The sequence below is a fragment of the Haliotis rufescens genome, unplaced genomic scaffold (genome assembly GCF_023055435.1).
Source record: "Haliotis rufescens isolate VD_foot unplaced genomic scaffold, xgHalRufe1.0.p SCAF_10, whole genome shotgun sequence".
NCBI lineage: Eukaryota > Metazoa > Mollusca > Gastropoda > Lepetellida > Haliotidae > Haliotis > Haliotis rufescens.
This window is the reverse complement of record NW_025963780.1, coordinates 38,861,633-38,881,534: the sequence shown is the minus strand read 5'-3', so window position 1 is coordinate 38,881,534 and position 19,902 is coordinate 38,861,633. Positions and strand designations below refer to the sequence as shown.

The 19,902-nt window shown below is 42.8% G+C and overlaps 1 protein-coding gene across 3 annotated transcripts in view; it reads right to left on the bottom strand.

The window, feature by feature from the left end:
• Positions 1–2,781: 2,781 nt before the first annotated feature.
• The window catches only part of LOC124142632 (natural resistance-associated macrophage protein 2-like), a 45,103-nt gene continuing 27,982 nt past the window's right edge, over positions 2,782–19,902 (bottom strand). For all 3 annotated transcript variants that reach the window (XM_048390357.1, XM_046511203.2, XM_046511204.2), the window contains exons 5-14: positions 15,957–16,095; positions 14,061–14,216; positions 13,229–13,387; positions 12,460–12,507; positions 10,091–10,135; positions 9,549–9,668; positions 7,832–8,055; positions 6,144–6,300; positions 4,358–4,408; positions 2,782–3,163 (exon numbers count right to left, since the gene is read on the bottom strand). In XM_048390357.1, the coding sequence (XP_048246314.1) occupies positions 3,017–3,163; positions 4,358–4,408; positions 6,144–6,300; positions 7,832–8,055; positions 9,549–9,668; positions 10,091–10,135; positions 12,460–12,507; positions 13,229–13,387; positions 14,061–14,216; positions 15,957–16,095 (1,246 nt within the window). In that variant the 3' untranslated portion in view covers positions 2,782–3,016. The remainder of the gene's footprint in view (positions 3,164–4,357; positions 4,409–6,143; positions 6,301–7,831; positions 8,056–9,548; positions 9,669–10,090; positions 10,136–12,459; positions 12,508–13,228; positions 13,388–14,060; positions 14,217–15,956; positions 16,096–19,902) is intronic.

Sequence of the window (19,902 nt, the reverse complement as noted above, 5' to 3'; positions counted from 1 at the left end):
TTGGATAACAAGTATAATAATTATAAAACATATGAATATAATATTTACAAAAATACTCACACCATGGCATCACTGAGTTCATTCTTAGAGTGTGAAAAAAAACAGTCAATAACTCTGACGCCAAGTGATTTCAATTTTCCTTCAGTGATGGAGCTGGAGAATCGACAGTCGATGTTGTTATTGCAAGTCCTGATTTGTCACGATTCAGCAGTATGAAATTTCCTGCGGCAGTCACCCATGAGTGAGTGAGTGAGTGAGTTGGGTTTAACGCCACTTTTAACATTATTCCAGTTATATCACGGCGTGTCAGCTTAATGTGGGAGGAAAGCCCGAAGTGATGCAGGTCTCTGACGTTTACCACTTCGGTGAAACCCACGAGCACGGGTATGGCGCTGACAAGCCTAGACACACAATCGGGGCGAACCGGGATTCTAACCCACAATCATAGGTTTCTGGCGTGCCAAAGGGACACAACTCTGCACAGCGAATCGCGGCACCTTAGACGACTGGGACACCCATGCCCCGGTCACCCATGACATAACAAGCTCAGGCATGTGGACACTGAGTGAAGGATGGATATACAGTGGCAAGCACTGGACAATATAAGGGAAAATGATTGGCTCCGTCATGTACGAGATGTTCATATATTGACAACCATATTGATCAATGCGTGTAAATGGTGTGATGGGAATTACAACTAAACTTGCAAGCAACTATTTTTTATATTAATATTTACATTTATGTTAAGGCTTTGACCCAGTGTGTAATCTCCTTTTGCTCCTGTCAAGACTTCACCTCACAGAAAAACAACAGAGTTTTTGAGTGTGCGTTATACACAGATAACACTGTTTCACAAAACGTGTACCCCTCTATATATTATAACCTTAATAATTATTTGCTAGTCATAAAGACTGGTTGGACCAGTAGACAAATAAAACATAACCAAAGTAAAATTACTTCAATTACTGAAAAAAATATGTATCTTTTGATGCAAACTATTAAAGTGAACTCAGTTTGCGAACGATGAAAAATATATCTTCTCACTGATGCAAGAAGTCAGTAACTTTGAGATGTGAGTGTTTTAGATGACATTCTATAACCAGAGGGACAATTGTAATGTTGTAATCTTGACCAAAACCTTTTTAAAGCAGGGACCCATACTGGAAAGGTATATACCAAGTTTAATGATAATCACACTCACTTTTTTAAAACATGCATGAAAGACAGTTTATTCAATCTCATGACCTTGACCTTGTCAATTGACATTTTCATGTCATATACCACAAGAATTCCCCAGGGTCCATTAGCAGAAGTCCATGGAAGAATAATCTCTTATGTCAGTAATATTCCATAGTAGTCATGGGATGATAAATAAAATTTTAATAAAATGACTTAAAATATGAGACTAATGTCGAATGAGTATTATTTTATGCCTCTCAAAGCAATATCTTAGCAAGATCACGGAGCCCCCGGAAGAGGATGCCAGAAAGGGCTTCACACATTGTACTGTGTGTGTGTGGACCAGCAACCAAGGCGCCGTTGTACAAAACAACCTTACTTCTACGACTGTCGTAAGTCTATGTTAAGGTATGGGCGTTACGATATCACCTTAGCGCTAAGATCGCTTTGTACAATGGCACCCTGGTCTTCAGCATGCTCCCCCACCTCCCCACCTAAAGACACCAAGCTACAAATGTACTTAAGTGCTGCCGACAAATCCAGAAAATAATCTTTGAGGAGAGAACACATTTTTGTAACAGTTTGAGTTTTGAGACATTTATCAGGATTATGTGAGTATTCAGTGTGAGTGATTTAACTATACACTAGGGCTGGGAGGGGTAATGCGGGTACCTGGGTCGGGTGGGTAATGGGCAGGACCCGGGTACCCACAGGACTACCCTGACACATGGTTAGTCACATGATGTATTGATTAATGACACAAGTTATCTCGAACTCGCCCATTGTACCATGACGTCATACGAGCATTCCATAGCATACCCGTAGCATTCCAGAGTGATGTCATGTCTGTCTTACAAATGTGAGACTCTACATCGTGCTTCAGGAAAGGAATGATATCTTTTGCATTTTACAATGTCAATAAACATGTATGAACACACAATGCCATTTCGAAAGTGCTCAAATGTAACAAATGTTATATTTGGAATAAAACTTTCTCAGGAAAGTACAGTTTCTCGTACACTTTTGGGTTGAGTCCCGTTCGGAATAAGGCACCTAATCGCCAGCACACAAAGTCTAGATCACGTACTTTGTGTACCCCTCTGTCAAGAACCCCTCTTTGTTATCCCAAATATAATATCCTGACCATCGGTCACATATTAAGGAGATAAACATGCAGAGCTACAGATAAGTATTTTTGCGTAAAGGTATTTCCGTAAAATATCCCCCCCAAAATATTCAAAACCCAATTACTTTCAATTCACTTGAGTACAGAAACGCATGCATTAAATGAAAAACTCACATGTATCAAAACAGCACACTTAAATACCCAGTGAAGCTTTTTCAGCATGCATACAATGGAGCTAATTTATGAAACACAATTACAAGCTAATTTACTTTCCGAGTCAAACCTTTAGTTAGAACCCTTACACACATCTAAAACATTATTTATTTATTTTTTAAATCTCAAAATGTTTACACATTTTGGGAAAAACCCAATAGAGTGATGAATAGATGAGTGAAAAAATATTGGTTCCCCATTGAAAAATGTAATAACCCAATAAAAAACCTTTGAGTAAAACCTCAATTGCTCAAAAACTTATCTGTAGCTCTGAACATGTGTCTTCAGATTTGTGGGTGTGTTTGAGAAATAACGCCGGTGGTTTCCAGTAAAAGTTCCGGGCATCAAACACTTAAAACTCATGTTCCTTAATATGTGACTGATGGTCAGCAACATACTGTTCAAGGCACAATGAACTTAATTGTTTTACTCCCATAAATATATAGAGACCAAATAAAGTATATTCCTATAAAAATATGTTTGATATCACAAATATGGTTATTCTGACAAGCTCTTATATGATAATGGTTGCATGGACCCGTTTGGGGAAACGGCTGCAGGGGTCATCTCGGTTTGCTGATCACCGTCAGCGCTGTTTTGCTGTAAGAGACTTCTGCTGCGCGGGATGATGGTGTGGCCACAGATCTAGTGACATAAAATGGCAAAATGAACATGACTTCATTCCGCCTGATCTGATAATATGTGAACTTTCTATTTAATAAACAACTTGACATGGTGTACCAGATGATACCGTGGGAGAGGGCAATAACTAGAGGTTATCATATGGCAGTTTTCTTATTATAGCCCATATCAGCCCGAGACCCCAATATCAGCCCGAGATCTCCATATCAACCCGGAACCCCCATATCATCCCGAGTCCCCCATATCAGCCCGAGACCCCCATATCAACCAGAGACCCCCATATCAAGCCAAAGTCCCCACATCAACCCGAGACCCCCATATTAATCTGAGACCTCCATATCAACCCAAGACCCTCATATCAACCCCAGACCCCCATATCAGCTACAGACCCCAATATCAACCTGAGACCTCCATATCAACCTGAGACCCCCATATCAGCACCAGGCCCCAATATCAACCTGAGACCTCAATATCAACCTGAGACCACTTTTCAGCCCCAGACCCCAATATCAACCCCAGACCCCCATATCAACCCCAGACCCCCACATCAACCCCAGACCCCCATATCAACCCCAGACCCCCATATCAACCCCAGACGCCCACATCAACCCCAGACCCCCATATCAACCCCAGACGCCCACATCAACCCCAGACCCCCATATCAACCCCAGACCCCTACATCAACCCCAGACGCCCACATCAACCCCAGACCCCCATATCAACCCCAGACCCCCATATCAACCCCAGACCTCCATATCAACCTGAGACCCCCATATCAACCCCAGATCCCCACATCAACCCCAGACCCCAAAATCAACCCCAGACCCCCACATCAACCCCAGACCCCCACATCAACCCCTGACCCCCATATCAACCTGAGACCCCTTTTCAGCCCAAGACCCCCGTATCAACCCAAGGTCCTCACATCAACCCAAGGTCCCCACATCAGCCCCAGACCCCCATATCAACCGCAACCCCCATATCAACCCCAGACCCCCATATCAACCCCAGACCCCTACATCAACCCCAGACTCCCACATCAACCCCAGACCCCCACATCAACCCCAGACCCCCACATCAACCCCAGACCCCCACATCAACCCCAGACCCCCACATCAACCCCAGACCCCCATATAACCCCCATATCAACCCGAGTCCCCCATATTAGCCCGAGGCTGAAAATATTACGAATCTTACCACAATTTTCTTAAGAAATTCTGCTCCCATCATTGCCAGGCAGTGTAGAGACTGAAACATGCAACCAGACAGTTGTAACTACAGATGAAATAACGCGAAACTGATATTGATACACGATTCAAGAACCATGATGATACAATGCACATAACTTAACTTTCTTAGCAAAAGAATAACCCGATTGGAACAGGAATAAATGTGAGCTGTAAAGGCCACCTGTGTCCTACAAATCAGCTGTTTGGGATCACATTGGTTTCCATGACTTTGTAATGGACTCAGTCAACAAGGAACAAACTGTTCATTTCTTTGGGTTGTTTTTCAAGCATATCGAGATATGCAACATATCGTGACCAGTGAATGGAGATACATATTGTATCATGGCCTTCTGTATCGTTGTACCGTTGGACGGTGGGGTATCCTGGTGGGGTAGCCTAGTGGTCAAAGTGTTCACTTGTAACACTGAAGACCCAGGTTCGATTCCTCACATGTGCAGACCCTTCAATGTGTAAAGCCCATTTCTGGTCCCTTGTGATATTGCTGGAATATTGCTAAAAGCCGCGTAAAACAATAGTCACTCAGTCATGTTGCATGGTAGGCACTGTTGGAAGTGTATTTATCACGTTTAGAAAGTATTTACAGAACCTGTTTCAAAAGATGAGAAAGAAGCGACCAGTCACATCTGTCTAATTATTGACCGGTCGTCATTTCATCCCTAAATTTATCTTTAAAAAATAATGTATTGACCCTGTCAAATCCATGTAATCCGACATGGTTGGTTGCATATGATTATGTCGGATTAATGAGTATGTCGGATAAAAGAAATTAAGTAGTATGAATGCTTGTGGTCGAAAATCGGACAACAACCCAATAGATAACGATACAAACACGTAATAAAAAAAGGGAAAATGAAATATTCATATTGTTGTGTTAGATTGTTGGCAGAATGTTTTCTAATCATGCAACCTCTAAAGCTTAACACAAAACTACTGTTACGGGCTGTATGACCGATTCAAAATACTTTGTCTGGAATGAAAGTCGCCAGTTTGAAACTAGTTGAACAAGAGCTTGTTTCTAATTGGCTAATGTCGATTCATGTAAGTCATTTCATTGGTTCGCGAAAGGTCATTCTGACATGCCCTGTAATGGGATATCCTCAGCAGTAGCGAGAACTTGCATTGGATTTTAATGAGATTGAGATAATCTAAGCATGTGATTAATCCTGTTTTGTTTATTTAAAGCAGTAATTGTTTATTGTTAAGCAAGTTTATCTCTGCACCCGTTGTAATATGTAGCTACTAGCAGACTCATCTCATATCAAAACATGGTCTGTATACTGGCGGGCAGTTGACTACAGAGTACACTGATCACCGTGTCGGATTAACGAGACTGATTAATGAGTGATTTCAGTAATTTGTTTCAAATTAGGTGTGTCGGAGTCGGAGGGCGAGAATGTCAGATTAACAGGTTTAAATTGCATTGATCTAATCGGTTCCCATCATTAGTGTCGGATAAAGCCGATTGTCGGATTAACGAGACTTGACTGTATTTCAATAGCCATCTGGGCCAAGGAAATATGAAAGCAGTGGTCTAGGTCAAATTTCACTGGCACTTGTCAAGCTGGCCAGCATATTTGTCAAGCCAGCACTAGAAATTGGCACTGTAGTCCTTGCCAAACTGCCCAATAGTGAAAGTATCATAACAACTAGTAAACATTTGCCATTTTAAAGGGTTTTGCTACATGTTATCATCATAAGGATTGTGGACTGAAAATGTAGCCCTCTCTACTTACCAAATAGACAACAAAACAGATGTAGAAGCAGACAGCGATGGCCACAGCCAGGTAGATGGCCCAGTGAGCAGGTGCTTGATGGATGTAGACGACGACGAAGAACAAGTTTATGATGATGACTCCCACAGCCAGGAGGCCTGACAAAATCTTCATCACCCTGCAAAGAGAGATGTGGGTACTTTATAATCTTGTGTATAATGTGCACTTGAGCATCATTCACACACCCAATTCTTGGGTACAATTTCAAGAAAAATTGCAGAATCGTATATCGTAAGTGTAGCATCGTAGGTCACAGAGAATCCTTGGATGGGTGACCACATTTCAGCAGCTTGACTCCTGAGAGTTAGTAGGGCTTTGGTCCTGTCCCCCATTGAAGCACATGCAGCACATGTGCTGTCTTCTTGGGCAATGGACTCTGTTCGAAATGTGCCTCTGTTAACCAAGCAGTGACTGGGTACCCTGTAGGATCAGATGGTAATGTGGTTGTTAACCTTCTAGCTACTCACAGGCAGCTTGGGTTGTATACTCCCTAGGGAGCTGAGAATGATGTTCGAGTGTACACTGATCCATTGACCGTGGTAATAATAGTGAAGCGCTATGAGCATGAACCTGGTGTGGATATAGCGCAATATAAATAGGCCTATTATTATAATTATTATTATTATTATTATTATCATGAAGACAAAAACTACCTTGTGTCACTTCAGATGAACAAACATGATGTGACAGGTGAGATGAAATGGAGTTTAATGTCACTTTCAAGATTACTGCACTTATATAGTGACATGCACACATATGCTTGCAGAACCAGGCAGGGTAACAATAAGTACCATCTTTTAATGTCTTTTGGAATGATGGGGCCAGGGATCGAACCCTCGACCTTCCGCTCTGCGGGCAGATGCACTATCAACTACACCATGAAATAAGGGACCTTCGGAGTGAATATCACATGTTGACTTTTCATTATATTTTAAAACTACAGTATCTTCGAAAAACAGAAATACACTTAACAAGCTTCCATTCACATTTAGTGAGTGAGTGAGTGAGTGAGTATGGTTTTACGCCGCTTTTAGCAATATTCCAGCAATATCACGGCAGGGGGACACCAGAAATGGGCTTCACACATTGTACCCATGTCGGGAATCGAACCCAGGTCTTCGGCGTGACGAGCGAACGCTTTAACCACTAGGCTACCCGACCACCCCCATTCACATTTAGTACAGAGAAACATGGGATCAAACATTTGGACTTCTTTTGCGACTTATAACTGTTTATGTGATAACTGCAGTTTTTAGCCTGACATAATGTCTGAAGAACAAAAAGTAGACTTGTACATGATGTATGCTGAAAGGTTTTGAAATAATGTTTTTATTACATTACAAACTAACAGGAGAAAACAAGATATTTTTGTAGTCTGCACACATTGCCGATCTTCACTCAAGCTAAGTAAGTTAACGTCAAACGTCGCTCTTTCTTGAGTTCCTTGCACAATTGTATCCTAGCACCCTTAAGGTCCCTTTTCTCCTGGTGGCTCACATTTGTTGATACAATGTATTACATATGACTACAGATTAGAAATGCACCAACACAATTTTCAAGTTACATGGTTCCAAGAAATTTTCCTCCACTACATGAGAGTCCTACAATTTCACCTCAAGATCAATAATGATGACTGGTCAAGTACTTACATGCCATTGGTGAAGTCCTCCATGATGTCGGGTGAGCTTGTGAACGTAAGGATGGGGATGAGGGCAAAGGGCAGCTGCAGACTCATCAGCACGTTGAGCAGGTCATTCATCACAGTCAGGTGGTCGATGCCTTGGAATATGGCCACAAAGACAGTTGGCAGGATGGCGATACTCCGGGTCAGCAATACACGCTGCCATCTCTTCCACGTCAAGTTCAAGAAACCCTGGAGTTGGTGAACATCATAATTTGTAATTAATTCAGGACATAATTAAATCCTACATAGGCATTTACTCATCAACATGAATGACTTAAGCAGTGCCTCTTTACAAGGTGGGACAGTCGGGTAGTCCAGTGGTTAAAGCGTTTGCTCGTCACGCCGAAGACCCGGGTTCGATTCCCGACATGGGTACAATGTGTGAAGCCCATTTCTGGTGTCCCCCCGTCGTGATATTGCTGGAATATTGCTAAAAGCGGCGTAAAACCATACTCACTCACTCACTCACTTTACAGGGATTGTCTCCTTTTGATATATTTGTGATTCAGTATATTTGTTTGTTTTTTCACACCACATATTTCAGCTATATCATAGCAGTCTGTTAAATAATCAAGTCTGGGCCAGATTTTCTACTGTCCACTAATCTCTTCTCTTTTCTCCCACCTTATATTTCAGTTCTTGTTATATTACTATTTAATCTACCACTAAACGGGGTCATCTGTTTCTGTTTTACTATATATCAGGGGGGCACGGGTGGCCCAGTCGTCTAAGGCGCCGCGATTCGCTGTGCAGAGTTGTGTCCCTTGGGCACGCCAGAAACCTATGATTGTGGATTCGAATACCAGTTCACCCCGATTATGTTTCTAGGTTTGTCAGCACCATTCCCGTGCTTGTGTGTTTCACCGAAGTGGTAAACGTCTGAGACCTGCATCACTTCGGACTTTCCTCCCACATTAAGCTGACACGCCGCAATTTAACTGTGTTACTGTTAAAAGCGGCGTTAAACCCAACTCACTCACTCACTGGCTTCAAGATCACACAAGTTCTGAGAAACAAACTCTGGTCTAGAGCATAAAAAGACTAAACACTACCTGCTAGGCTACTCCCCTTAAAGGTATCGCTCAACACTTCACTAAACATATTAAACAATGTTGTCAGTTGTCAAATGGCAATAATTATCAACCACCATCAACAGATAATAGTCATATTTCAATAAGTTGTTTCTTACCTAAATAAATCTAAAATCTTACCAAAAAAAATCAGATTAAATTCTAATTAGAGAAGGCCAAATTCCAACAAGAAGCAACACTTTACTATTTACCAGTCTCCATGAAAAGATGTAAATATGAACCACAGTGTATCCACTTCAGCTCAATCAGTGCAATGCTTCAAAGCAACGCTGTGTTTGAAGAGAAATAGGTGGCTCTGGCACAATTTTTCTATACTACTGGACTTGTACAAAATTTCAGCTGGGCCAGACAGTCAAGTGACTGTAAGCATGGATGAATATAGTCTACACAATAAGGGTATAATACCATGATTACACGAAATAAGACCACAGAGACCATGGGGCCTCTTCACCTTAACCAAAGTCGAGTCAAATTTGCCAGAACATATGGATTCTTCATGTACTGAACAACCATCAACATATCTTATATAACAATTTTATAAAGAAATTGGTCAAACAATGTAAAAAACGTCTCAATATTCAATATTCTCACCTCCATCACAAACTGTCCAGTATATGTGCCGGTCATGGTTGAACTTTGACCAGCAGCCAGGATCCCCACTGCCCAAATGTACATAGCAGCGACCCCAAACTGACATCCCAGAAACACCCCCTGGAGAAGGAAGGAAGCATTCCTATAATGCCAATCTCGCAGACATGTACTAAAATAATGTACGTTTAAGGGAATATGTGCTTCTTTCATAGGACGAAAACATTAAATGAATCCTGTTACTACATATAGTTTTTTAAGGGAGGAGGTATTCTATCAATTCAAACACACACTGTAACCAATAGTAAGTAATAAAAGTTGTTTTTTTAATTATATTTCTTTTCAAATTTGTAGATTAATTTTTAGCACCTATCCCTTTCGCTACATAAGTGCAATAATCTTGAACACGATATTAAGCCCCATTTCACCTCACCTCACCTCACCTCACCTCTCATCATTCTCGCAATGTTGACACTAGTCCTAAGCATGAACCACCAACTCACCATCACCACTGTTCCCAAGCATCACCTGCAAGATCAACTCACCCCTCTGTAGATGTCCACTTCAACCAGCCCATCGGTTTCATTCACCTGTTGAAGGAAACATGCAGGATTTGAATACACAGGCAGTCTCCTCCACTAATCAGGTCTACCTCAGACTATCTATTCTATTCATGTTAAGGGGAGTCTCGAGGAATACATCATGGGGTCCAAGGCTGAGCAGGGGGCAACAGCCTGACATCTTCCCGAGGCAAGACAGTTAACTGACTATAAAAGTCCAGTTTCCACCCTTGCAGAACTAGGCTGGTATTATGGAGTTACAGTTTGGCTGGACTAACGAGTCTATGCATAGTCCAATCAAAATCTCGTAACAAAATAAAAAAAACAGTTCGTAAACTGTCGTGCAGATTTCAGTCGATTGCAGGATTTGCAAAGCATGTTCACCGCCAACTAGTTGTCAACAGATATTTTCCAAATCTTTTCATTTTTTTAATCAAGGTACTCACGTGATTTGATGCACTTTGCAATGTAAGACCTGTTTTATCACAACATAGATCTTGATTATCGATCAGATCGTCTTGACTGGGCGCCGCCATTTTGTTTGAAACAAATGCAAGTGATAGGAGGGTGGAATCTGATTGGTCCATACGAGAGGCATAGAAGGGACATAACTCGTTATAGCCAATGGTGGCGCTACAATCAGGCCCGGAAATTCCAGCTTAGTTCGGCAAGGGTGGAACTTGACTTTTTAAGGCAGTTAACTCTCTTGCCTCGGGAAGATGCAGGCTGACGACATGTGGCCTTTCTTAATTTCATTTTTAAGAAGGTCTTAAAGGAAATTAACGTCAAAGTAGTCCTGTCAAATATGTAAATCAACACATAACATTTGCCCGGATCGTCACCAAACATACAGGTAAATTTGGTGATAATTTAAGGAACTTAACTTAACTTTCACCAGGTGCATGATGACATGAAAACCTAGTTGCACTAGACCCACCTGATTGCACCCTGGTCCCATATATTTATTAAAGTGGATACATAGATGCATAAACTAATCTAAATAAGTGCAGTCTCAGATCTCCGTGCCCTCTGTCATGAATTACACATAACACAGCGACTAGTGATATTGTATGGTAAATAAAGTTTAGAGGTATTGAGTGTGTTCAACGATCATAGTTGTGTGGACAGATAAGTGTTGTTCAGACACAAATTTGAATTGTTTTACTTGCACTTGGTGCATGAAGACATAAATATGAAGCTGCTTCACGAGCAGCGATCAACACCATTGGGATACGATAACATGCATCAACCAAGTCAGCAAGCCTGACCACCCGATCACGTTAGTCAAGCTTTTACTTCGATAACCATAAGTTCAACACATCAATGTTTGACACAACAGTGTTTGACTGTATGTTATCATTATTCGGGCCAGTACACAGTCTTGGTTAATTTCAACCTCTGCATGTATTGCTAAAATACATCCTCAACAACATCAGATCTTCACTGCAACATGATACCTATCTTCATGAAGATTTGACAGTGACAACCCCTTACAGAGAGGACCCTTACTGTGCAATCTAAATGAAGGATGCATCCGTGTTTGAGACAAACATGTCAGGTTTCTAAAACAATTACCGGTAGGTTAATTTTTTTCATCTTCCCGAGACAAGGGAGTTAAATGACTATAAAGTCAAGTTTCCACCCTTGCCAAACAAGGCTGGTGTTCCCGAGCTACATTTGTAACTGAACTGACGATCTATGCATTGTCCAATCAAAAAAATCACGTGACAAACTAGACATCTGGTTCGCAAACAATTGATTTCAACATGCAGATTTGGGTCGACTGCAGGGTTTGCAAAGCCAACTGGGCATCAACAGATATTTTGCAAATCTTTTCATGTGTTTAATCAAGGTGCTCAAGTGATTTGATGCACATGGCTTGGTAAGATCAGATCTTCTTGACTGGGCGCCGCCATTTTGTTTGAAAGAAATGCAAGTAATATCAGAGGTGGTATCTGATTGGTCAGTAGTAGGGACATAGAAGGGACATAACTCCTAATAGCCACTGGTGGCGCTGTGATCGAGCCACGGAATTCCAGCCTAGTTCGGCAAGGGTGGAAACTGGACTTTTATATATAGCCAGTTAACACCATTGCCACGAGAAGATGCCATGGCACTCAGAACAAGCATATTCAACAGCCACAACAATATTATGGCGCAGCCCTTATTATTTTGCTCACTCGAACCAAACATTTAGAAGCCTCGAGACTGAATGGCTGATTAGATAGTTCATTGACGTGACCTCCCATGTAGGGGTCCAACCTTCATGCAGAGAGGTATCACACTGGGGCAAAAGACCCTGATATCAACAAGATTGTGCTTGAAAACAATTCATGTGCATCAAAATTACTTACATCAAAGACATACGCATGAGGGTTACCAGCGGCAACACAGCTGTTGTACTGAAAAATGAGCAAAACATAGAATCAGGTTGGTCAGAACATGTCTGCATATGCAGTGGAAATTCTAGAAGTTTTTGAGCTACAAATCCAATTTAAAAACCTTTTAAATCAACACGTGGGACACAAGCAAGTTCCTTTATCATTGCTTTGTTGTTTGTTTGTTGTTTAACGCCTCACTCAGCAAATTCCAGCTATGTGATCGCAGTCTGTTAATAAAAGAGTCTGGACCAGAAAATCCAGTGATTGATATCATGAGCATTGATCAATGCAATTGGGATATGATGACATGCATCAACCAAGTCAGAGAGCCTGACCACCCAATCCCGTTAGTCGCCTCATTCGACAAGCACAGTCGTCTCTTACAGGGTAGGATGCTGACAAACCTAGAAACCTAATTGGGGTGAACTAGGATTCATACCCATGATCGTAGGTTTCTGGTGTGCCCAAGGGTGCATATGCAACTCTGCAGAGTAAATTGTGGCACGGTAGACACCGAGGCCACCCCTGCCCCTAACCAGGTTTGAAAAGCATGTGCAAATACAGAACTCATTCATGTTAAAGGGACATTACTAAACACAGAAATTATTCCTGATTCTGTTTGCAAAATAATTTTTGTTTAACCACTGGCTTGACAGGCCAAGAGTTACAGGCCGTCATGATATAGCAAGAATATTGCTAACTGCTAAACAAGTAACAAACAAACAAGCTTTGATCTGCTTACAATCTCCTTTGTGGTTCTGGAGTAAAGCCCTTCAGCAAACACTGACACCACAAACAGGTTGATGACAAAGGACACAAACAAGGCAATCACAGCCTCGATAAAGAAGTAGAAGTTGGCCTCACGAACTTCTGCCTTCTTACTCCGGTCTACTTCTCTTGACTGAAAAAATACATGAAATGGTAACAGCGCCAGGTTGTTCTTTCGATATTTTGGAGCTTTGAGTTAACAAGATCTTTTTATCTACGATTCCCAGCCCCCAGCCCATGCCACAGTTTAACTTGGAAATCTCACTCAGACACAGAATACTGACTCCCAGTCATCCAGTCCTTGTTTTATCCTCTTAATGCCAAGTTATGGGCAGGGTAACAACAAGTACCATCTTTCCACGTCTTTGGTATGACACGGGATCAAACCACCGACCTTCCGCCCCAAAGGTTGAAACTCTATCCACTAGACCACGGAAGTGGTTCAATAAAGATTTGACAAAACTATGACCTCTCATTTCTTAATTCAAGAATTAATAGTCATTTGAACTCTTGAAATCGTTAAATGAGCAACAGCTGACCTCAAAATCATTGTTACCTCAAACAATCAAATCTGCTGAAAAAAACAAACAAACAAACAGGTTTTGATCTGCTCACAATAAAAGACTTTGATACCAAGTGTCAGTAATGAATTTCATTGCTTGTTTGAATGTCACAGTTCAAAGAAAGTTCTTAAAAAAATAATACTTCATAAACCTAACTTCCATCAGTTCCATTTCTCAATGTTTACCATAAGCACAACTTTGAAACCAATATGTGTTGCTTCTGAAAAGAGCAAGAAGGCTCACCTTGACGAGAGCTGAATGTAGGTAGATGTTGTGGGGCATGATGATGGCGCCCACCATGGCTATGCCCTGCATCAGCTGTGTAGGGCCACAGCCCTCACAGTAGGGCACAAACAGCCCCTTCATCACCTCGACCTGGTCTGGGGCCACCACCACATACTGCAAGAGAACAAATCATTCAAACAGGGAAACGACAGACATTGGCCAGCCACCAGAAGACATCACTCAAACAAGGCAACCACCAGAACACATGACTCAAACAGGGAAACTACAGACAATTGCCAGCCACCAGAACACATCACTTATACAGGGAAACTACAGACAATTGCCAGCCACCAGAACACATCACTCAAACAAGGCAACCACCAGAACACATCACTTATACAGGGAAACTACAGACAATGGCCCACCACCAGAACACATCACTCAAACAAGGCAACCACCAGAACACATCACTCAAACAAGGCAACCACCAGAACACATCACTTATACAGGGAAACTACAGACAATGGCCCACCACCAGAACACATCATTTGTACAGGGAAACTATACACAATTGCCCACCACCAGAACACATCACTCAAACAAGGCAACCACCAGAACACATCACTCAAACAGGGAAACTACAGACAATTGCCAACCACATCACTCAAACAAGGCAACCACCAGAACACATCACTTATACAGGGAAACTAGACAATGGCCCACCACCAGAACACATCACTTGTACAGGGAAACTATACACAATTGCCCACCACCAGAACACATCACTCAAACAAGGCAACCACCAGAACACATCACTCAAACAGGGAAACTACAGACAATTGCCAACCACCAGAACACATCACTCAAACAAGGCAACCACCAGAACACATCACTCAAACAGGGAAACTACAGACAATGGCCCACCACCAGAACACATCACTTATACAGGGAAACTACAGACAATGGCCCACCACCAGAACACATCACTCAAACAAGGCAACCACCAGAACACATCACTCAAACAGGGAAACTACAGACAATTGCCAACCACCAGAACACATCACTCAAACAGGGAAACTACAGACAATTGCCAACCACCAGAACACATCACTCAAACAGGGAAACTACAGACAATGGCCCACCACCAGAACACATCACTTATACAGGGAAACTACAGACAATGGCCCACCACCAGAACACATCACTCAAACAAGGCAACCACCAGAACACATCACTCAAACAGGGAAACTTCAGACAATTGCCAACCACCAGAACACATCACTCAAACAGGGAAACTACAGACAATTGCCAACCACCAGAACACATCACTCAAACAGGGAAACTACAGACAATGGCCCACCACCAGAACACATCACTTATACAGGGAAACTACAGACAATGGCCCACCACCAGAACACATCACTCAAACAAGGCAACCACCAGAACACATCACTCAAACAGGGAAACTACAGACAATTGCCAACCACCAGAACACATCACTCAAACAAGGCAACCACCAGAACACATCACTCAAACAAGGCAACCACCAGAACACATCACTCAAACAAGGCAACCACCAGAACACATCACTCAAACAAGGCAACCACCAGAACACATCACTCAAACAGGGAAACTACAGACCAAGGCCCACCACTGCATATAACAGAACACACTACGCGAAACAGTAGTATCATCCAGATTTGTGTTTTCATTTATCAATCATAATGACCAAACCTCTGTTAAATGTTCCCCACAACAAATATTATGTAATAGCCACATATATATGAATATACATAACTATATTTTACAATTTTCAATAAATATTACTTCGGGGTGAATCATTTTGAAAGACACACTCCATTCATTTCACAATGTACAGACGAACACACAGCTGGAAATAGATTTTCAACACACCTCATAGCCAAATGTTACAGCCATAGCAAAGATGAGGAAGGCAAAGAAAGCCTCCAGCTTCCGCAACCCATATTTGTCCAGCAGCAGGAAGGTGAAGGTGTCTGCTATAGTGAGGATTACTCCGCCATAGAGAGGGATTCTTAAACAATAAACGGTCCTCTTAGAAAATTGCAGTGTGGTATTAAAGTTAGCTCACCTGGTACATGAATACCTGCAGTGTTACATGTTGACAGTTAGGGCTGGGACGGGTAACTCGGGTACCTGGGTCGAGTAGGTACCCACAGGACTACCCGGACCCGTGGTTAGTCACGTGATACATTGTTTAATGACAAAAAATATCTGGAAGTCTATGGTTACACTACAAGTCACTGATGTTCACAATTTTTTCTGACCATGCACCCATTCCTTCTGACTTTTCATATGGTTGAATAAAGATATAACTGAAGTCAACTTCAGTGTATGCATGACCAGATTGTTTAATACATGTAACTAAATATGTTTGCAAGTGCAATTCTCAATCAGACATTTTGTATCTCTTGAGACCTACAGCAAGTACCCGGGTAGGGTCGGGTAATAGGGGGTGGGTACCCGGGTAGGGTCGGGTAATAGGGGGTGGGTACCCGGGTAGGGTTGGGTAAAAGGGGGTGGTTACCCGGGTAGGGTCGGGTAATAGGGGGCTGGGTACCCGGGTAGGGTCAGGTAATAGGGGGTGGGTACCTGGGTAGGGTCGGGTAATAGGGGGTGGGTACCCGGGTAGGGTCGGGTAATATGGGGCTGGGTACCCGGGTGGGGTTAGGTAATAGGGGGGGGCTACCCAGGTAGGGTCTAGTAATAGGGGGCTGGGTACACGGGTAGGGTCGTGTAATAGGGGGTGGGTACCCGGGTAAGGTCGGGTAATAGGGGGTGGGTACCTGGGTAGGGTCTAGTAATAGGGGGCTGGGTAGCCGGGTAGGGTTGGGTAATAGGGGTGGCTACCCGGGTAGGGTCTAGTAATAGGGGATGGGTACCCGGGTAGGGTCGGGTAATAGGGGGTGGGTACCTGGGTAGGGTCGGGTAATAGGGGGTGGGTACCCAGGTAGGGTCGGGTAATAGGGGGTGGTTACCCGGGTAGGGTCGGGTAATAGGGGGCTGGGTACCCGGGTAGGGTCGGGTAATAGGGGTGGCTACCCGGGTAGGGTCTAGTAATAGGGGATGGGTACCCGGGTAGGGTCGGGTAATAGGGGGTGGGTACCTGGGTAGGGTCGGGTAATAGGGGGTGGGTACCCAGGTAGGGTCGGGTAATAGGGGGTGGTTACCCGGGTAGGGTCGGGTAATAGGGGGCTGGGTACCCGGGTAGGGTCGGGTAATAGGGGGTGGGTACCCGGGTAGGGTCGGGTAATAGGGGGTGGGTACCCGGGTAGGGTCGGGTAATAGGGGGCTGGGTACCCGGGTGGGGTTAGGTAATAGGGGGTGGCTACCCAGGTAGGGTCTAGTAATAGGGGGCTGGGTACACGGGTAGGGTCGTGTAATAGGGGGTGGGTACCCGGGTAGGGTCGGGTAATAGGGGGTGGTTACCTGGGTAGGGTCTAGTAATAGGGGGCTGGGTAGGAGGGTATGGTTGGGTAATAGGGGGAGGGTACCTGGGTAGGGTTTAGTAATAGGGGGCTGGGTAGCCGGGTAGGGTTGGGTAATAGGGGTGGCTACCCGGGTAGGGTCTAGTAATAGGGGATGGGTACCCGGTTAGGGTCGGGAAATAGGGGGTGGGTACCCGGGTAGGGTCGGGTAATAGGGGGTGGGTACCCGGGTAGTAAATTTGGACTTGTCCCAGCCCTATTGACAGTACATATAGCTGCAGTGGGAGTTGGAAACTGTTAAACATGTAAAACAATGTTCCTAAGCAAGCGACAAATCTTAGAGACAAAAAACTGCAATCCACAAATAGTTTGTAGTAATCAATTATATTATCTTCAACATGCTGACTTGTTTAGTAATAATCTGTTACAAGAACACCATTAGGACTGCCTACTCATCAACATGATAAAATGTATATTATCATATTTTTAAAAACATATGAAGGATAATGAATGAAATTCTGATCAGAAGAACGAAATTGGGAGGATTATCCATGCAAACATTAGGTTTCATTGGTTTAGTGATTTTGGTTCTGATGTATCAGGTGTGAAAAGTGCATAGAGAAATTCACAATTCATCTTTCCATGCTTCCACAATTAGTATTGGAAAAGAAATCGAAGAGAGAGTTTGAACTGTTCATCTTTTCATCTTTCAAAATGCTGGAATACAAGATTGATGCTGACCTCTAGGGCTTCCATCTGTTAGCAACATGGTCAGTGATTATGATGGAAAGCTTATTCATGCTTACATATCCAGTGTTCAAAATTACAGGGGCTTCTTGATAGACCGGCAGCCCAGAGCACTTTGGTCAAACGAACAAGGTACCAATATCCGAACACAGGAACATTTACTGTGTAACCCAACATATTCATATATAGATGTCTGCCGGGGAGCCCCTGCTGCGTGTGGCCCCTGGCCCCCCAAAAGAAGGGGCCATTCAAGGGCTGGATCAAACATTGGAGGTACCACATGAAAGTAAGTGTAAATGAACTGGTACATCCCACAGAGTACAGAATGGGCCACGCCAGACAAATCTTCCTCTGCAAAAGGCCTGCCAGACACTCCCAAAGAGGGTCCCAAAATTTGGGCTGGGTTAAACATTGGAGGTACCACATGAAATCAACATAAAATGAACTATTTCACTCTACTAAGAATAAAAACCCCATTGCCAGACAAATCATCTGCTGCATAAGGCCCGCCAGACACCCCCAAATGTTGACCCTTAATGCACTCAGTGGACACTCTGGTAAAATTTGACCAGAGTATACATTCAAAGTACCAGATGAAAGTAAGTTTAGATCAACAGGTACATGTTACTGAGTACAACACGGCCCATACCTGACAAATTGTCCTCTGCAAAAGGTCGGCCAATCCCCCAGAGAGGGTCCCAAAATTTGGGCTGGGTTAAACATTGGAGGTACCACACTGGGGGGTCGCGCCTTCTGATTATAACAATTGCAATACAAACCAGGGGGATCCAAGAAACAGGTTCTCATGACCTGCAAGTATGATCATGTTAATTCTAGTTCAAGTGGGAAATCACGCCATTAAGATAATAGGGCCCGTAAGTCTCGCGAAGCGCTACTTCCGTTGCCAGCATTTCCGGTGACATGCCTATCCGCGTGAACTAGTGCTGCTTTCGAAATGCGCAGCCACCAAAGCTAACTCTGTAGACGGTACCAAGTGAACTACCACGCTTGGTTGTCACCGCTGTTGACAGTCGTAAAAGTTTACTTATTTCACAATAATATGATCGGTTATTTGTCAATACTGTCAGGTTTATCGGTTCCTGAATGACAACTGACAACCATGGGACCGTTCGTAAAGGTATGTGTTCTTTTCTTTACCTTTAAAATAATTCTGACAACCAGTGCTGTACTATCGTTCAGACGTGTATTTATAGTCTCAGTGGACAGTGTTTTATGATTACGGAGGATGTGTTACATGTTTCTGTGATGTAATATTATTTATGAAGATGTAACTACTAATAGGTAGGCCACTTTCCCCAACTTACCACGTTATTCTGGTATCTGACGGCATGAGCAGTGTCATGGAAGCCGTGCCTTTGACAGTTTGAATAGGCATTAAATTAGGCAAGATTTGGAGGATGAAATTTGGAAAATCTATGCTATGAATATATTTTTAAACGTGAAATTTATTTATTTATTTTTTTAGTAATTATAGTACTTAATAACCCAGTCACGTGTTTGGAACTTAAAATTTAATATGCACTATATTTGGTCATAATTACCATGTTTACTCTGTCACACACCTTTAATTAAGTAAATAATATTCCATTAAGAAATTTGTTAGTTTGGAGAAGAAACTTACTTAT